Here is a 17,414-nt window from a genome sequence, read left to right on the forward strand (position 1 = left end):
TATTACCTTATTCGCTTTTGTTTCGAGAATGCTTTTTTTTTACAATAAGTTTCAGCTCACGATTTTTCAGCAAGAAAATGCTTAAAACCTTACTGCTTTATAACTCTTCAATAACACTATATTAACAAGCTAACTAACAATATAGAATAACCAGCTTCAGGATGGATATATCAAACTATCAAGCTACTGTGTCTCCTTACTCTGAAATGTTTTGGTTGTTATCTGATCACAAAACCTTTCTGCTTTTTCAATCTGAACAAAATATCGAAACAATCACTACACCTCAAATATGAATGTCACTATGCCTGTATATTCTCTCACATTCACAAGAAATAAAACCAGATGACACAACAAAACTGTCAATAGATATTATGGTAAGGGCCAGGTCGTTGTCAATCCCACCTGGTATGCTGACCATCTTGCTGCCTCTGAGAATCACGGGGTACGTCCCAAGTGGTACCCTAGTAGTGGTGAAATAGTACATTGGCGAAATAGGCTGCCTTTATTTGAGACCAAAAAGGATTCATATAGCAGGTTCAAATTGGGCCTGAGCTGACACTACAGAATTCTTGAATGATATCGTCTGCCTTTCCATGTCTCCTCACAATCTAACAGTACATGCTGCCTCCCACATGGCCGACACTGGAAATGAGTGTTTCAGGTTTCATTTACCACACACACCACACCCACACACACACACACAAACACACAACACACACACACACAACACACACACACACACAACACACTACAACACACCACACACACACACACACACACACAACCTTGCATAGCAAAACACTATACATGTACAGAGACAGATCCATGCCTGAGTTTTGCTTAACCCTTCAAGTCAATTCATTATAATGACAAAATACCCAGAAACATATTATGAACATTTTATTCTGTTGCTTTGTTGTATGGTGTTGTTTTCTATTTCCTTCTTTTTTTAAGCAGATAAAGGTTTCACATTAAAATATGAAATACCCCCAAATCTATAAATAAAACACCACAGGTTGGACAGTAATTGTATTGACAGCTAGCTTGAATGAGCCATGAATCATGAACATGAGTAGAAAAACACTGGAAAAAAAAGAGAAGCTTACACTATTTACAGACACAAAGTCATTGGAGATTTTCAWTTTCAGTTAAAAAAAGACTAGCGGTATGATCATACTAGAGTAGATTTGTAAGTCTCAATATTCAAGCAACATGGTCCTTGTGGTATTATTATAATAGTCTCTAATGTGGCCACTAGCAAAACATTCTCAGCACAAGGCCAATGATTTCTCTTACTAATGATMATTTTGTACAGTTGGGATGATAATCGAGAATGACGTCTGCGACTTTTGGTTTTGAAACCCTTTTTCTTTTGGAGGTGTGGCAGTTCACCAAAACCTTACCAATAATTGCAATACATTCAATCAAACTGAAGGCATTTCATTTGTTTCACACTAAAACGGCGTCTGGCAGTAACACTRTTCAGCTAAAATAGGACATAGAGCAACTGCACTAGTGGGTCTCTCTCTCTCTATTCTTCGATATGACTACACAGTAAATCAATGTTTCTAATTTCTGAAACACACATTATGCACACACATTACAAGTCTCCATCTTGGAACTCAAAGTGATGTCATGGAGATACAGTCATGTGAAAAAGTAAGTACACTCCCTGGAAAGTGGTCTTTTGTTGTACATATTTGGACAGATGGATGTGTAATCTTCACTTCACCACAATTGACAGATAAAGGAAACCTAATTTAATAAATGACACTGAAAGACTATACTTTGCAATGTTTTATTTATCAAAAAATGTACAGAAATGCAACTCCATAGTGCAGAAAAAAATAAGTACACCCCTAGCTTCAATAGCTGGTGTTGCCCCCTTTGGCTGAAATAACTTAATGTTTCTTGTAACTATCTATTAGTCTCTTACATCGACAGCGAGGAATTTTTGCCCACTCTTCTTTACAGTACTACTTCAACTGACATGTTCGAGGGCTTTCTTGCAAGCACGGCCAGCTTCAAGTTCCCCCACAGCATTTCGACAGGATGCTGTGGGGGAATTCCATAACCCTCCATTTCTTATTTTTGAGTCATTCTGTTATAGCTTTGCTTGTGTGTTTTGGATCATTGTCCTGTTGCAAGATGCATGTTCGGTTCAGAATCATCTTGAATGATGGCAAGTTGTCCAGGCCCTGAGGCAGCAAAGCAGCCCCAAAYCATAACGCCACCGCCTCCATGCTTTACGGTTGGTAGGAGGTTCTTCTGTTCAAAGGCAGTGTTCCGAACATGGCGTCTGGCAAACAACTCCACCTTTGACTCATCTGTCCAGAGCACATTGTTCCAGTAGTTTTGGTCTTCACCCAGATGTTGTCTGGAAAATGTCAGCCGTGTCTTCATATTCTTTTTTGAGAGCAGAGGCTTCTTCCTTCCTGACCTCCCATGTAGGCCAAGTTTGTGCAGTCTCTTTCTGACAGCTGACTCATGCACTTAGACATTGATTGTGGCAAGAGAGGCCCGTAGATCCCTTGATRTTACCCTGGGGTTCTTAGAGACTTCTATGAGCATCTTTCGGTCAGCTCTTGGGCTGATTTTGGTGGGACGATCTGGCCTAGGTAGATTGCCAGTGGTCATTTGTAGATGAGCTGTCAGACAGTGGAATGATGTACTTCAAATTGCTTGGAAATGGATTTGTAACCCCTCCCAGACTCATGGGCATCAATAATCTTTCTTCTGAGGGCCTCAGGTAGGTATTTTGATCTTGACATGATGTTTTACCAAACACCCATACGGTTAAGAACAAACCAGTTTCTAATCTTTATGGAAAGCTGGACCCTCCCAAGTTACTCTCTAATGATTTTCACCTATTTTGGTGCACCTGATTCTAATTTTAGCCATTTTATGTGATGGTAATGGTAGGGGTGTACTAACTTTTTCTGCTTAAAGAAACTGCATTTTTGTTTATTTTAATTGCATAACATTTTCAAAGTAACTTTTTTTGTGTGTGATTTGTTAAATTGGATCACCTTTATCAATGAATGTGGTTGGAATTTAGCTCAGATATCCATGTGTCCAAATACTGTATGTCAAATTTWAAAAAGACCACTTTCCAGGGAGCGTACTTACTTTTTCACATGACTGTAGATAGCGGACTGCCAAATWAAATAAATCAACAAATCTGTCACAGTTTTGAATCTCTCAACAGCTAAGAGTAACCCATGTGTATTACAAACAAGAACCTACCATATAAACTTCAGAACATACAATAACATTCTTGAACATGAAGTACTTCTCAATATTGATAACTATGACAAGTAAAGTAATAATATCAATTTCATATATGTCTTTCTATACAATTATTATTTTGACCTAAATTCTTAAAATACAAATCCTTTATCTGTCGGACAGTATTTCTTTTGAATTTGACCTCAGCTGAGCATTGTTCAGTAACTGACCGTTTTGTTTGACTGTGGTACAGTGATGAGGTTTAACAGTGGTTATGTTCGTTCCAGCACTGGCAGTTGGTGTTGGTCTTGGCTCCACTGTTAAGTTTCTGTATGAGTAAGTACAATGCCGTTCAGAGGATTCAATGAGCCCCCTCATACTCATTTTATCATAATGTAGCATCTTCATTGATTTAGCTGCATTTTGAGTTAACCTGCTCCACCTCACGTCAACCTAACCATCGAAGCACAGGAGAAATGTTCATATTCAATTTGACATTTACATCTTCTGCCGTCGATAACGGAAAGCATCTTCCCGTTTTCATATTGTWGTCTGTTATCATGGGATTCCAAGTACCTAGAGGTACAGTAGGATGAGAAAAAGCYACAAATCCACTGTCTCACACTGGTAATTCAATTATTGCAGTTCTGTACCTCTCGTTCATTTTCCTCTCCCAGCCCTGTGGTTTGAGAGATGTGATTGGGCATGAACCCAAGTCAGCATACAGGATGGGCCACCATTTTGGCCCCAGCGCTTGTCATTACATTATCCCTTTGTCTTTCTGTCTGTGTGTTACTAAGGTGCAGGGCACGGGTGGTGGTGTAGCAGTAACACACAGGTCAAAGTTCCCACAGAGCGGTGGTGAGGGGAGCCTGGAAGAGTGGATCATCAATCAGCGCCATAGTGGGGACAAGGTAGCCACTGAGTAGAGCAGTCCCTCTCTCTCACACACACACAGACACAGAGCCAGACACAGAGCCAGACACAGAGCCAGACACAGAGCCAGACACAGAGCCAGACACAGAGCCAGACACAGAGCCAGACACAGAGCCAGGTAAGAGTGAGCTCTGCCTTCTGGCTTTACGGTGGTGACAGTATTAGCTGCTTGTCCATTTTAGAGGACACTGTGAGGACACAGCCTCCCCCTTCAACTAGAGCCACCCTGGCATACATATGGTTACAAACACACATGCACCACCCACACAACCTCACACACACACACCGGCATTCTAACACACACTGACGCACACATCCACCCACACACATATCCCCCCTCTCTCTTACACACACACACCCTCTCTCTTACTCTCTTACACACACACACACGTTTTCTAACCCCCTTCACATTAAGACACTGCTCTTCTGGAGCTGCTGCGGCTGAGGCTGCCGGCGCTGCTCTTGCGGGAAAGGCTGGGTGTCGTGGCGACCGAGAGGCTCSGTGTTGTGGCAACCGAAGGGGCGGGCTCGTTGGGGCAGCCATACTGCAGGAGGATGTCGGCACACTCCTGACTGCCAGCATAACGTGCCAACGTGACGGCCGTCTGCCCCTGGGCGTCCCGACACCTCACATCACTGCCATACTGCGACCAGGGAGAGAGAGAGAGAGGGAGGAGGATTAGGGAGAATGAGAGAGGGCAATAAGATTCAGTTGAAATTCGTAGTGAATAAAAAAACACATGTATAGCTGTTTTTGGTCATGTGTCACTTCTGTGTGATATCCACTACAGTATGTACAGTTGAAGTCGGAAGATTACATACACCACATTTAAACTCAGTTTTTCACAATTCCTGACATTTAATCCTAGTAAAAATTCCTTGTCTTAGGTCAGTTAGGATCACCACTTTATTTTAAGAATTTGAAATGTCAGAATATTAGTAGAGAATTATTTATTTCAGCTTTTATTTTTTCATCACATTCCCAGTGGGTCAGAAGTTTACAACACTCAATTAGTATTTGGAACCATTGCATTTAAATTGTTTAACTTGGGTCAAACGTTTCGGGTAGCCTTCCACAAGCTTCCCACAATAAGTTGGTGAATTTTTGTCCATTCCTCCTGACAGAGCTGGTGTAACCGAGTCAGGTATGTAGGCCTCCTTGCTCGCACACGCTTTTTCAGTTCTGCCCACAAATGTTCTATAGGATTGAGTCAGGGCTTTGTGATGCCACTCCAATACCTTGACTTTGCTGTCCTTAAGCCATTTTCCACAACTTTGAAGTATGCTTGGTCATTGTCCATTTGAAGACCCATTTGCGATCAAGCTTTAACTTCCTGACTGATGTCTGAGATGTTGCTTCAATATATCCACATAATATTTCCTCCCTCGTGATGCTATCTATTTTGTGAAGTGCACCAGTCCCTCCTGTAGCAAGCACCCCCACAACATGATGCTGCCATCCCCGTGCTTCACGGTTGGGATGGTGTTCTTCTGCTTGCAAGTCTCCCCCTTTTCCTCCAAACATAATGATGGTCATTATGGCCAAACAGTTCTATTTTTGTTTCATCAGACCAGAGGACATTTCTCCAAAAAGTACAATCTTTGTTCCCATGTGCAGTTGCAAACCAGTGTCTGGGTTTTTATGGCGGTTTTGGAGCAGTGCTTCTTCCTTGCTGAGCGGCCTTTCAGGTTATGTCGATATAGGACTCGTTTTACTGTGGATATAGATACTTTTGTACCTGTTTTCCCAGCATCTTCACAAAGTCCTCTGCTGTTGTTCTGGGATTGATTTGCACTTTTCGCACCAAACTACGTTCATCTTTAGGAGACAGAACGCGTTCCTTCCTGAGCGGTACGACGGCTGCGAGGTCCCATGGTGTATACTTGCGTACTATTGTTTGTACAGATGAACGTGGTACCTTCAGGTGTTTGGAAATTGCTCCCAAGGATGAACATTAGCCAACGACTTGGCTGATTTCTTTAGATTTTCCCATGATGTCAAGCAAAAAGGCACTGAGTCTGAAGTAGGCCTTGAAACTATTCTTGTTGCCAAATACTTTATACACAAACAAACACCCAAATTCTATACCAAAATTACCAATTTTTCTGATTGAATTTAATTATCTATTAAAACATTAACCCTATGGAATAACAACAAGAATAACATCTTCACGAATCATTATAATAATCTTTTCAGAGTGAATATAATTGCACTTAAATTGTTTGTTTTGTATTATTTTATTTTTATTGATATTTTTTGTATGTTTGAGTATTGTTAATACCTGTGTTGGTTTGCTAGACATGTTTGATGTAGCAATGTAAGTTGATTTTTTGTATTATGATTATTATTTTTTTAATATAAAATTAAAAAAAAAAAAAAGTGGCCTTGAAATACATCCACAGGTACACCTCCAATTTTCCAAGCTGTTGAAAGGCAGAGTCAACTTAGTGTATGTAAACTTCTGACCCACTGGAAATGTGATACATGAATTATAAAGTGAAATAATCTGTCTGTAAACAATTGTTGGAAAAATTACTTGTGTCATGCACAAAGTAGATGTCCTAACCGACTTGCCAAAACTATAGGTTGTTAACAAGAAATTTGTGGAGTGGTTGAAAAACGAGTTTTAATGACTCCAACCTAAGTGTATGTAAACTTCCGACTTCAACTGTAAGTTATTTCTGCTATTCTTTGACTGTAGTGGCATGATGTCATGATGCCTCAAACCGAGAATGGATGAAAGAAAAAAAATGGAAATGCAGGATGAAGAGATTATAGGAGGGACGCTCTCTCACCCAGACGAGCAGCTGGGTCATGACCACGTCGGCGAGCTGGCAGGCGGCGTGCAGCGCGGAGCAAGGCGGCCGGAGGGAGCCCTCCAGGGGAGGGCTAGGGGAGGCAGCAGGRGGGGGTGGAGAGAGGTGACCCCCTTGGGGAAGGGGGGCATTGATGTCATCCTTGGTGCTATGGGCCAGGAGAAGGAGCAGGCGGGGGAGGTCCCTCTCCATCACGGCCGCCAGCAGACTGGCTGACAGCGTGTTGACCTCTAACCCCTGACCGGGGGAGGGCAGGGCCAGCGGAGCCACAAACAACCTCTGCTCGTACTTGGCCCGGATCCATGACTCCCGCTCCTCTCTGGGACCAGACAGACACACATGGTTACAGAGACCCGGTTACAAAGGGAACGGAGTGTGTGAATACAGGCAGGTGTATGTAGTCWGACACCTTCACATCTCCTATTTCTACTACTAGCTCTAGCACTTCTATCAACGCAACTGCCTCCTTTTCTACAACAACATCAACAACTGAAACTAGCAAGCTTGCCACTTATTCACACATTAAGTGTCCTATACTCTGTACCCCAGTGTCTCCCTTTTCCTGTCCCCCAGTCCTCACCGGGTGGCGTCGGGCGTGGGTTTTCGGCGGCCCAGCGTACGTCCCTCCCAGATGCTGTTGGCCAGGTGGTTGCCGATGGCACCCAGCACCAGGGTGAGTTCTCTGGGCAGGTCGTCCAGGTCCAGAGAGCGGACACGGGACAGGTGGGTGCCCAGGTTCCTGTGGATTCCTGAACACTCAATGCAGATCAGAGCCCCCAGGTTCAGACTGGCCCATGTTGGGTCTGAGAGAGAAGACACAGTTAGGTCTGGGATCAGTCTATATAATAGGCTAAAACATGTACAGTTTTTAGTCCGGGTTGAAACTGCATGCATCGGATTAACAGAGAGCAAACATAGAGATGGGATTAGAGTACCGGTATTACAGTACAGTTTTATTCTGGGTTGAAACTGCATGAGTAGGATGTATATGGGAGAAAGAGTGGAAGGATATGGAGAACGGAGGGGGTTCCACCCACACTGAAAACCAAGCTCAATGACATCTGGAAGATGGATGAGGAACCAAGAAAGCAGAAAAAGCAGTAGAGCAAGAAAGGAAAGAGAAAGAGAATAGAGATATATTAAGAGCAGCACGGASAGATACAACCATCCCTAATAAATGACTTACTAGGTGCTTCACAGTCCACACAGAGACTGTTGCCCTTGGCGTTACGGATAGCCTGCAGTGCCACAGCTTCACTCTGGCTGTTCTTACGAGCCTGTGGAACACACACACAATTAGTCTCTCCTCAGTGACAGCTGGTTTCCAACACAAACACTTTGCCAGACACAGATATTTTCTTGTAGTGTGTGTGTGTGTGAGTGCATTCATGCGTGTGTGTTTGTGTGTGTGTGTGTGTGTGCATGTGTGCATATGTGTGTGTGTGTGTGTTCGTCTACATTCTTGCCTTGTTCTTGCTGCTCTCACACAGCTGCAGGCTGGCCAGGATCTGGCTCTCGATGGCCGTTACCCAGGAGTCCCTCTCCTCCACACTCTGGGCCTCGAAGTGCCAAGTCTGGCCCGTGCTCGACACGATCAGAAAGTCAAAGTTATCCTCGTCTGATGACAGAACACATACAGTACACAGACTTGTATTAGAGACAGTCAAATCATGAYGTTTTCCCTGACCATGTGACCTGACCAGGAATACAACATTGGTTCCAATCAGGTCACATGGTCAGGATAAAGTCATAAAGTACCACCCTGTGGGTTCAGAGGGTTACGTCCTCCATCACAATGATGATTGGTGGTGGATCTCCAAACGGCACGTACCTGCTAAGTAGACATCGGCATGCATTATTGCATTGCTGTCATGGTGGACAAATGCAGATGTATGGAGTATATGGAGAGAAGTCTTTTACCGAATGGAGATACAGCAAGTGCTTTGTCATAGAGACAGACTCAAGAGGCTGCTCAATAAAAGCAGACACTGACAGACAAATTGACAAACAGAAAAGCAGACAGTCAGACAAGACAGGCAAACAGGATGAAAAGCATGGCTGACAGGCAGACAGACCGAAACAGACAGACAAACAGGGCTGACAGACAGACAGAGTTCCTCATTACCTGTCTTGTTTATGTTTCTTAAGCTACCAAAGCTTTTTAGTTTCCACATTTTGCGCTTTGCTACAGGGTAAGAGATTAGCAGATCAGACATCCCAKGGAAGCAGGGAGAGAGAGAGAGAATAAAGGAACACAGGAGGAAATGAGAGGAAGACAAAATAGATCAAAGTGATAAAGGCAGATATTTTGGAGAGAATAAGTAGAAATTCCAGCAGAAGGGCATAGACTGAGTTGAGACTAAGCTTTTTCTTTATACATCTGTTCAGTATTGACCCTTTTCTGATTCACTACCAAAGTCTATATGGTGGCAGAATTCAATGTGCAGAAAATATATGATTATCTGTCATGAGTAGGGAATCATCTGATCTCACATACATTTATATCTGCAATGTACATTTATATCTGCAATCTGCAATGAGTACACTGTGTTGGAAGCTTACCATCTGCTTGGCCAATGGCTACGTCTCCTTTCTGGTTCATGCTCTTCTTCCTGCGATGCTTCTTCCTGTCAACCATTGGGGAGGCTGGGCCTGTATCTTTATAGGAGGAGGGTCTGGACACCCCCCCGATGGCAGAGTCTGCCACAGTCACACAAGCACAGGAAATAAGTTTGTGCCATATGGTATAAAAGTACAAAAAAAACTAATATCTACAATGACTCAAGTAAATTAAAAAGTGACAAAATAATTTTTCAAAGTATCAAGTCCACAGAGGACCAGGGTGCTTTGGGGCTTGTTAGAGAGAGTAGAGGGGCAGCGCTGCACCCCTCTGTTCCCCCCAGGAGACAAGCCTCCTCCCGCCCCCTCCTCTACGGGCAGGAGGTTACTACCACTACCAGGGACTATGGGGGAGAGAGCATCACATTTCAAAGAGATATTACATAAAGACACTCATGACAATTCAGTGATCAAACCAAATAATGTATAGATATTGTAATGTAGATCACACACAAAAAATGTAAAGTGCTTATTTCTGTTCTATGACATAAGTGAGAGAGATGGATGAAAGAAAGGTGTGAAGAAGAGTAAGTTACAGGTAGAATGAAAAACAGTGAGACCCCAAGACGGCTAGAGCGAGGAGGCTCTAGATTAGGTTCAGAGACAAGGAGAAATAGAAGGGGAGAGGTGATAAAGAGAGAGATTGGCTGTCCTTTTGGAGCCTAGGGTGTGCCGAGTAGTCAGACAAAAACAAGTATGGGCAATTTTCTGCATACGATTATGATCCGAGTATTTTTTGTAATTATCGGTGATTGGAAGAAGAAGAAAAAAAGAAAAGAAAAAGCACACATCTTTCTCATGCTAGTCAGTCATGTGCAAGGTTCTACGTGGTCTGAAACACTCAACTGGCTGGTTGTAAAGAGAAGGGTGGGTTGTACGTTGATCCTGCTGTATTTCTCCGTTCACTCCSTTCATAATTTCACCTGATCAGATTTCCTTCCATGTTTTCAGGCTGATCATTTACAGTGCATTCGGTAAGTATTTAGACCCCTTGACTTTTCCCACATTTTGTTACGTTACAATCTTATTCTAACATGAATGAAATATATGTTTTCTACACACAATACTCCATAATGACAAAGTGAAAACAGGTTTGTAGAAACTTTTGAAAATKTATTTAAAAAATAAATAAAAATACCTTATTCACATTCAGTGGTAAGAAAAAGTATGTGAACCCTTCGGAATTACCTGGACTTCTGCATAAATTGGTCATCAAATTTGATCTGATCTTCATCTAAGTCACAACAATAGACAAACATAGTGTGATTAAACTAATAACACATAAATTATGGTATTTTTCTTGTCTATTTTGAATACATAATTTAAACATTCACAGTGTAGGTTGGAAAAAGTATGTGAACCCCTAGGCTAATGACTTCTCCAAAAGCTAATTGGAGTCAGGAGTCAGCTAACCTGGAGTCCAATCAATGAGACGAGATTGGAGATGTTGGTTAGAGCTGCCTTGCCCTATAAAAAACACTCACAAAATTTGAGTTTGCTATTCACAAGAAGCATTGCCTGATGTGAACCATGCCTCGAACAAAAGAGATCTCAGAAGACCTAAGATTAAGAATTGTTGACTTGCATAAAGCTGGAAAGGATTACAAAAGTATCTATAAAAGCCTTGATGTTCATCAGTTCACGGTAAGACATGTTCTATAAATGGAGAAAGTTCACCACTGTTGCTACTCTCCCTAGGAGTGGCCGTCCTGCAAAGATGACTGCAAGAGCACAGCGCAGATCTCAATGTTAAGAAGAATCCTAGAGTGTCAGCTAAAGACTTACAGACATCTCTGGAACATGCTAACATCTCTGTTGACGAGTCCAAGACACGTAAAACACTAAACAAGAATGGTGTTCATGGGAGGACACCACGGAAGAAGCCACTGCTGTCTGCACGTCTGAGGTGTGCAAAAGTSCACCTGGATGTTCCTACTGGAAAAATATTCTGTGGACAGATGAAACTACAGTTGAGTTGTTTGGAAGGAACACACAACACTATGTGTGGAGAGAAAAAGGCACAGCACACCAACATCAAAACCTCATCCCAACTGTAAAGTATGGTGAAGGGAGCATCATGGTTTGGGGCTGCTGTGCTGCCTCAGTGCCTGGACAGCTTGCAATCATCGACGGAAAAATGAATTCCCAAGTTTATCAAGACATTTTGCAGGAGAATGTTAGGCTATTTGTCCGCCAATTGAAGCTCAACAGAAGTTGGGTGATGCAACAGGACGACCCAAAACACAGAAGAAAAATCAACAACAGAATGGGTCAAACAGAAAAAAATAGACCTTCTGGAGTGGCCCAGTCAGAGTCCTGACCTCAACCCGATTGAGATGCTGTGGCATGACCTCAAGAGAGCAGTTCACACCAGACATCCCAAGAATATTACTGAACTGAAACAGTTTTGTAAAGAGGAATGGTCCAATATTCCTCCTGACTGCTGTGCAGGTCTGATCCACAACTACAGAAAACATTTATTTGAGGTTATTGCTGCCAAACCAGTTATTAAATCCAAGGGTTCACATACTTTTCCCACCCTGCACTGTGAATGTTTACACGGTGTGTTCAATAAAGACATGAAAACGTAAAATTGTTTGTGTGTCATTAATTTAAGCAGACTGTGTTTGTCTAATTGTTTTGAACTAGATGAAGATCAGATAACATTTTATTCCCAATTTATGCAGAAATCCAGGTATTTTCAAAGGGTCAACATACTTTTTCTTGCCACTGTAAGTATTCTGATCCTTTGCTATGAGACTCRAAATTGAGCTCAGGTGCATCCTGTTTCCATTGAYCATCTATGAGATGTTTCTACAACTTGATTGGAGTCCACCTGTGRTAAATTCAATTTATTGGACATGATTTGGAAAGACACACACCTGTCTATATAAGGTCCTACAGTTGACAGTGCATGTCAGAGCAAATACCAAGCCATGAGGTYGACGGAATTGTCCGTAGAGCTCCGAGACAGAATGGTGTCGAGGCACAGATCTGGGGAAGGGTACCAAATAATTTCTACAGCATGAAGGTTCCCAAGAAYACAGTGGYCTCCATCATTCTTAAATAGGAAAAGTTTGGAACCACTCTTCCTAGAGCTGGCCACCCAGCCAAATTGAGCAATCGGGGGAGAAGGGCCTTGGCCACCAAGAACCCAATGGTCACTCTGACAGGGCTCCAGAGTTCCTCTGTGGAGATGGGAGAACCTTCCAGAAGGACAACCATCTCTGCAGCACTCCACCAATCAGGCCTTTATGGTAGAGTGGCCAGACGGAAGCCACTCAGTAAAAGGCACATGACAGCCCACTTGGAGTTTGCCAAAAGGCACCAAAAGACTCAGATCATGAGAAACAAGATTCTCTGGTCTGATGAAACCAGGATTGAACTCTTTTGCCTGAATGCCAAGCGTCACATCTGGAGGAAGCCTGGCACCATCCCTACKKTGAAGCATGGTGGTGGCAGCATCATGCTGTGGGGATGTTTTTCAGCAGCAGGGACTAGGAGACTAGTCAGGATCGAGGGAAAGATGAACAGAGCAAAGTACAAAGAGATCCTTGATGAAAACCTGCTCTTGAGCGCTCAGGACCTCAGACTGGTGCGAAGGTTCACCTTCCAACAGGACAATGGCTCTAAGCACACAGCCAAGACAACGCAGGAGTGGCTTCGGCACAAGTCTCTGAATGTCCTTGAGTGGATGAGACAAAGCCTGGACTTGAACCAAATCTAACATCTCTGGAGACCTAAAAATAGCTGTGCAGCGACGCTCCCCATCCAACCTGACAGAGCTTGAGAGGATCTGCAGAGGAGAATGGGAGAAACTTCCCAAATACAAGTGTGTCAAGCTTGTAGCGTCATACCCAAGAACACTCAAGGCTGTAATCACTGCCAAATATGTTTCAACAAAGTACTGAGTAAAGGGTCTGAATACTTATGTATATGTAATATTTTAGTTTTTTATTTGTAATAAATTTGCAAACATTTCTAAAAACCTGTTTTGTCTTTGTCATTATGGGGTAATTTGTGTAGATTGATGAGAAAAAAATAACAATTTAATCMATTTTAGAATAAGGCTGTAACATAACAAAAKGTGGAAAAAGTCAAKGGGTCTGAATACTTTCTGAATGCACTGTAGATTGCTGTTGCGTCCTACTATAATAAATCACATGGCCAGGACGTTTACTATCAAGCTATTAATGTGCATAATATCTAACAAATGGGGCAAGGGTAGCGAAAAAGATGCCGATGCTCATTCTGACCGAGTGACAACAAACTTGGCAGCCCACTGCAAGTTGAAAACACACACAAAGACACACACACACACACACCCCTTCCGTGCGCTGCTTCTAATCTGCAGCGTTTTTGCAGTGAGTTTTTTGCCAACATCTACTCTAGCATATTAAAACACTTACGTTCTTTCCGATCACGATTATCATCCGAACAGATCCGACTATCAACTGTCAATTTATGGATACGATTACAAATACGAGTATGGCCATGTCGGCACACCCCTATTGGAGCCCCTCTCACCCGCACTGGCCCCCTCAGGCCCCTGGACGTCTTTGACCAGGCCGTTGAGGCCGGGCGGAGGGCCACAGGAAGGGACGGCACCAGCACGGGGCGGGCGTTTCCCTGGCACCTTCACAGTCACCCTCAGCAGGTCCATCTCTTTCCCATGGACATTCTGCATGTAGTCCTGTCAGGTCAGGGGGAAAGGCCAACCATTACAGCAGATATTTCAAACATACGTATATAATGTTACTGTAGCATGGTCCAACCCATTCTGAGATTCAAAATGGTCTTCAGCAGGTTATACAAACTATAACAATGTAGCCAACTCAGGGATTCAATGAGATTCAATATCCGACCATATTCCAAAGTCTTTGTAATAGAGCCAGAGGATTTTCCTGACTGGTCATGTGGAAGCTCTATCATAAATGCATGTCCCTGATCAGCTCTTTATGTGTGTCAATACAAACAGCTGGAATATAGTGTAGCACTTAGTGTCAGTGCATTGACTCACGTTGACGCTGGAGTGATAAGAGAGCATGCCGTTGTTGGACAGCGTGACGTATTTCTTCTTCCATTCCTTGTTGAGGGAGTTCCCACTGCGCTTCAGCAGGATGCTCTGGTGGAGGGAGACAGGGTTGACGGACAGAGGAGAGGAGACAAGGATAAGACACACATTCTTTATCTGTTCTTTATTATGCTCCTTATGCCAAAAGAGCCTAGCAGGCTTCCACAAAATCTACCTCAACAAAATTCTCAAAGGTAAGTCAAATCCCTCTCCTAGCTCCATGATGTTAGTTCATTGTCTTTGATGAGCTCCTGTAGACTACTGTCAGTTCCTCTCTACAGAAGGGAGCATACAGCTCCTACAGGATATACTGTCTGTCTGTCACCTACCTGTTTGATGGGGATGGAGCGTCCACTACCCAGGTCTCCTATCTTACCGTCTGTACTCCTCCTCTCCGAGTCACTGCCCCTACGGCCCTGCAGACATGGCACAAGACAAACAACAAGAATAAACAGCTAAAGAGAAAACAGAGCGAGAGGGAGAGAGAATGCTGTTCATCGACTACAGCTCAGCATTTAACACCATAGTACCCTCCAAACTCGTCGAGACCCTGTGTCTTGAGCCCGCCCTGTGCAACTGGGTCCTGGACTTCCTGACGAGCCGCCCCCAGGTGGTGAGGGTAGGAAACAACATCTCCAGCCGCTGATCCTCAACACTGGGGCCTCACAAAGGTGCGTTCTCAGTCCTCTCCTGTACTCCCTGTTCACCCACGACTGTGTGACCATGCACGCCTCCAACTCAATCATCAAGTTTGCAGACGGCACTACAGTGGTAGGCTTGATTCCCAACGACGACGAGACGGCCTACAGGGAGGAGGTGAGGGCCCTCGGAGTGTGGTGTCAGGATAATAACCTCCCACTCAATGTCAACAAAACAAAGGAGATGATCGTGGACTTCAGGAAACAGCAGAGGGAGCATCCCCCTATCCACATCGACGGGACAGTGGTGGAGAAGGTGAAAAGTTTTAAGTTCCTCGGCATACACATCACGGACAAACTGAAATGGTCCACCCACACAGACAGCGTGGTGAAGAAGGCGCAGCAGCGCCTCTTCAACCTCAGGAGGCTGAAGAAATTCGGCTTGTCACCAAAAACACTCACAAACTTTTACAGATGCACAGTCGAGAGCATCCTGTCGGGCTGTATCACTGCCTGGTACGGCAACTGCTCCGCCCATCTCCAGAGGGTAGTGAGGTCTGCACAACGCATCACCGGGGGCAAACTACCTGCCCACCAGGACACCTACACCACCCGATGTCACAGGAAGGCCAAAAAGATCATCAAGGACAACAACCACCCGAGCCACTGCCTGTTCACCCCACTATCATCCAGAAGGCGAGGTCAGTACAGGTGCATCAAAGCGGGGACCGAGAGACTGAAAAACAGCTTCTATCTCAAGGCCATCAGACTGTTAAACAGCCATCACTAACATTGAGTGGCTGCTGCCAACATACTGACTCATCTCTAGCCACTTTAATAATAAAAAATTGGATGTAATAAATGTATCACTTTAAACAATGCCACTTTATATAATGTTTACATACCCTACATTACTCATATGTATATACTGTACTCTATACCATCTACCATCTATGCCGTTCGGCCATCGCTCATCCATATATTTCTTCTTTTTTTTTACCCGTTTTTCTCCCCAATTTCATGGTATTCAATTAGTAGTAGTTACTGTCTTCTCTCATCGCTGCAACTCCCGTACGAAGAGGCGAAGGTCGAGAGCCATGCGTCCTCCGAAACACAACCCAACCAAGCCGCACTGCTTCTTGACACAACGCACATCCAACCCGGAAGCCAGCCGCACCAATGTGTGGGAGGAAACACCGTACACCTAGCGACCTGGTCAGCGTGCACTGCGCCCGGCCCGCCACAGGAGTCGCTAGTGTGCGGTGAGACAAGGATATCCCTGCCGGCCAAACCCTCCCTAACCCCGGACGACGCTGGGCCAATTGTGCATCGMYCCATGAGCCTCCCGGTCGCGGCCGGCTGCGGCCTGGGCTTGAACCCAGAATCTCTGGTGGCACATCTAGCACTGCGATGCTAGCACTGCGCCACCCGGGAGGCGTCCATATCCATATATTTCTATGTATACATTCTTATTCATTCCTTTACACTTGTGTGTATAAGGTAGTTGTCGTGAAATTCTTAGATTACTTGTTATATATTACTGCATGGTCGGGAACTAGAAGCACAAGCATTTTGCTACACTCAAATTAACATTAGCTAACCATGTGTATGTGACAAATACAATTTGATTTGATTTGATTTAGAGAGAGAGAGAGAAAGAAAGAAAGAGTGAGAGATAACTATTATACAGACAGAGAGTGAAGGAAAAAGCACAAAATAGGGACTATAATCCATGAAGAGAGTTAAAATAGGGACTATAATCCATGAAGAGAGCTAAAATAGGGACTATAATCCATGAAGAGAGCTAAAATAGGGACTATAATCCATGAAGAGAGTTAAAATAGGGACTATAATCCATGAAGAGAGTTAAAAATAGGGACTATAATCCATGAAGAGAGCTAAAATAGGGACTAAATCCATGAAGAGAGCTAAAAAAGGGACTATAATCCATGAAGAGAGTTAAAATAGGGACTATAATCCATGAAGAGAGTTAAAATAGGGACTATAATCCATGAAGAGAGCTAAAATATGGACTATAATCCATGAAGAGAGTTAAAATAGGGACTATAAAGCGAGCAAGAGAGGGGACAATGGGACTATAA

At 43.6% G+C, this 17,414-nt stretch overlaps 1 protein-coding gene across 4 annotated transcripts in view; it reads right to left on the reverse strand.

Moving 5' to 3' along the window:
- Window positions 1–887: 887 nt before the first annotated feature.
- The window catches only part of LOC111970187 (arf-GAP with GTPase, ANK repeat and PH domain-containing protein 1-like), a 48,479-nt gene continuing 31,952 nt past the window's right edge, over window positions 888–17,414 (reverse strand). The window contains exons 9-19 of one of the 4 annotated variants that reach the window (XM_070445667.1): window positions 15,004–15,090; window positions 14,621–14,725; window positions 14,128–14,293; window positions 9,826–9,944; window positions 9,544–9,685; window positions 9,107–9,166; window positions 8,448–8,599; window positions 8,168–8,258; window positions 7,562–7,784; window positions 6,961–7,300; window positions 888–4,808 (exon numbers count right to left, since the gene is read on the reverse strand). In XM_070445667.1, coding sequence (XP_070301768.1) covers window positions 4,575–4,808; window positions 6,961–7,300; window positions 7,562–7,784; window positions 8,168–8,258; window positions 8,448–8,599; window positions 9,107–9,166; window positions 9,544–9,685; window positions 9,826–9,944; window positions 14,128–14,293; window positions 14,621–14,725; window positions 15,004–15,090 — 1,719 coding nt within the window. In that variant the 3' untranslated portion in view covers window positions 888–4,574. The remainder of the gene's footprint in view (window positions 4,809–6,960; window positions 7,301–7,561; window positions 7,785–8,167; window positions 8,259–8,447; window positions 8,600–9,106; window positions 9,167–9,543; window positions 9,686–9,825; window positions 9,945–14,127; window positions 14,294–14,620; window positions 14,726–15,003; window positions 15,091–17,414) is intronic. The other 3 variants (XM_070445668.1, XM_023996771.2, XM_023996772.2) reach the window with 3 other exon arrangements.

This window comes from Salvelinus sp. IW2-2015, linkage group LG11 (genome assembly GCF_002910315.2).
Source record: "Salvelinus sp. IW2-2015 linkage group LG11, ASM291031v2, whole genome shotgun sequence".
NCBI lineage: Eukaryota > Metazoa > Chordata > Actinopteri > Salmoniformes > Salmonidae > Salvelinus > Salvelinus sp. IW2-2015.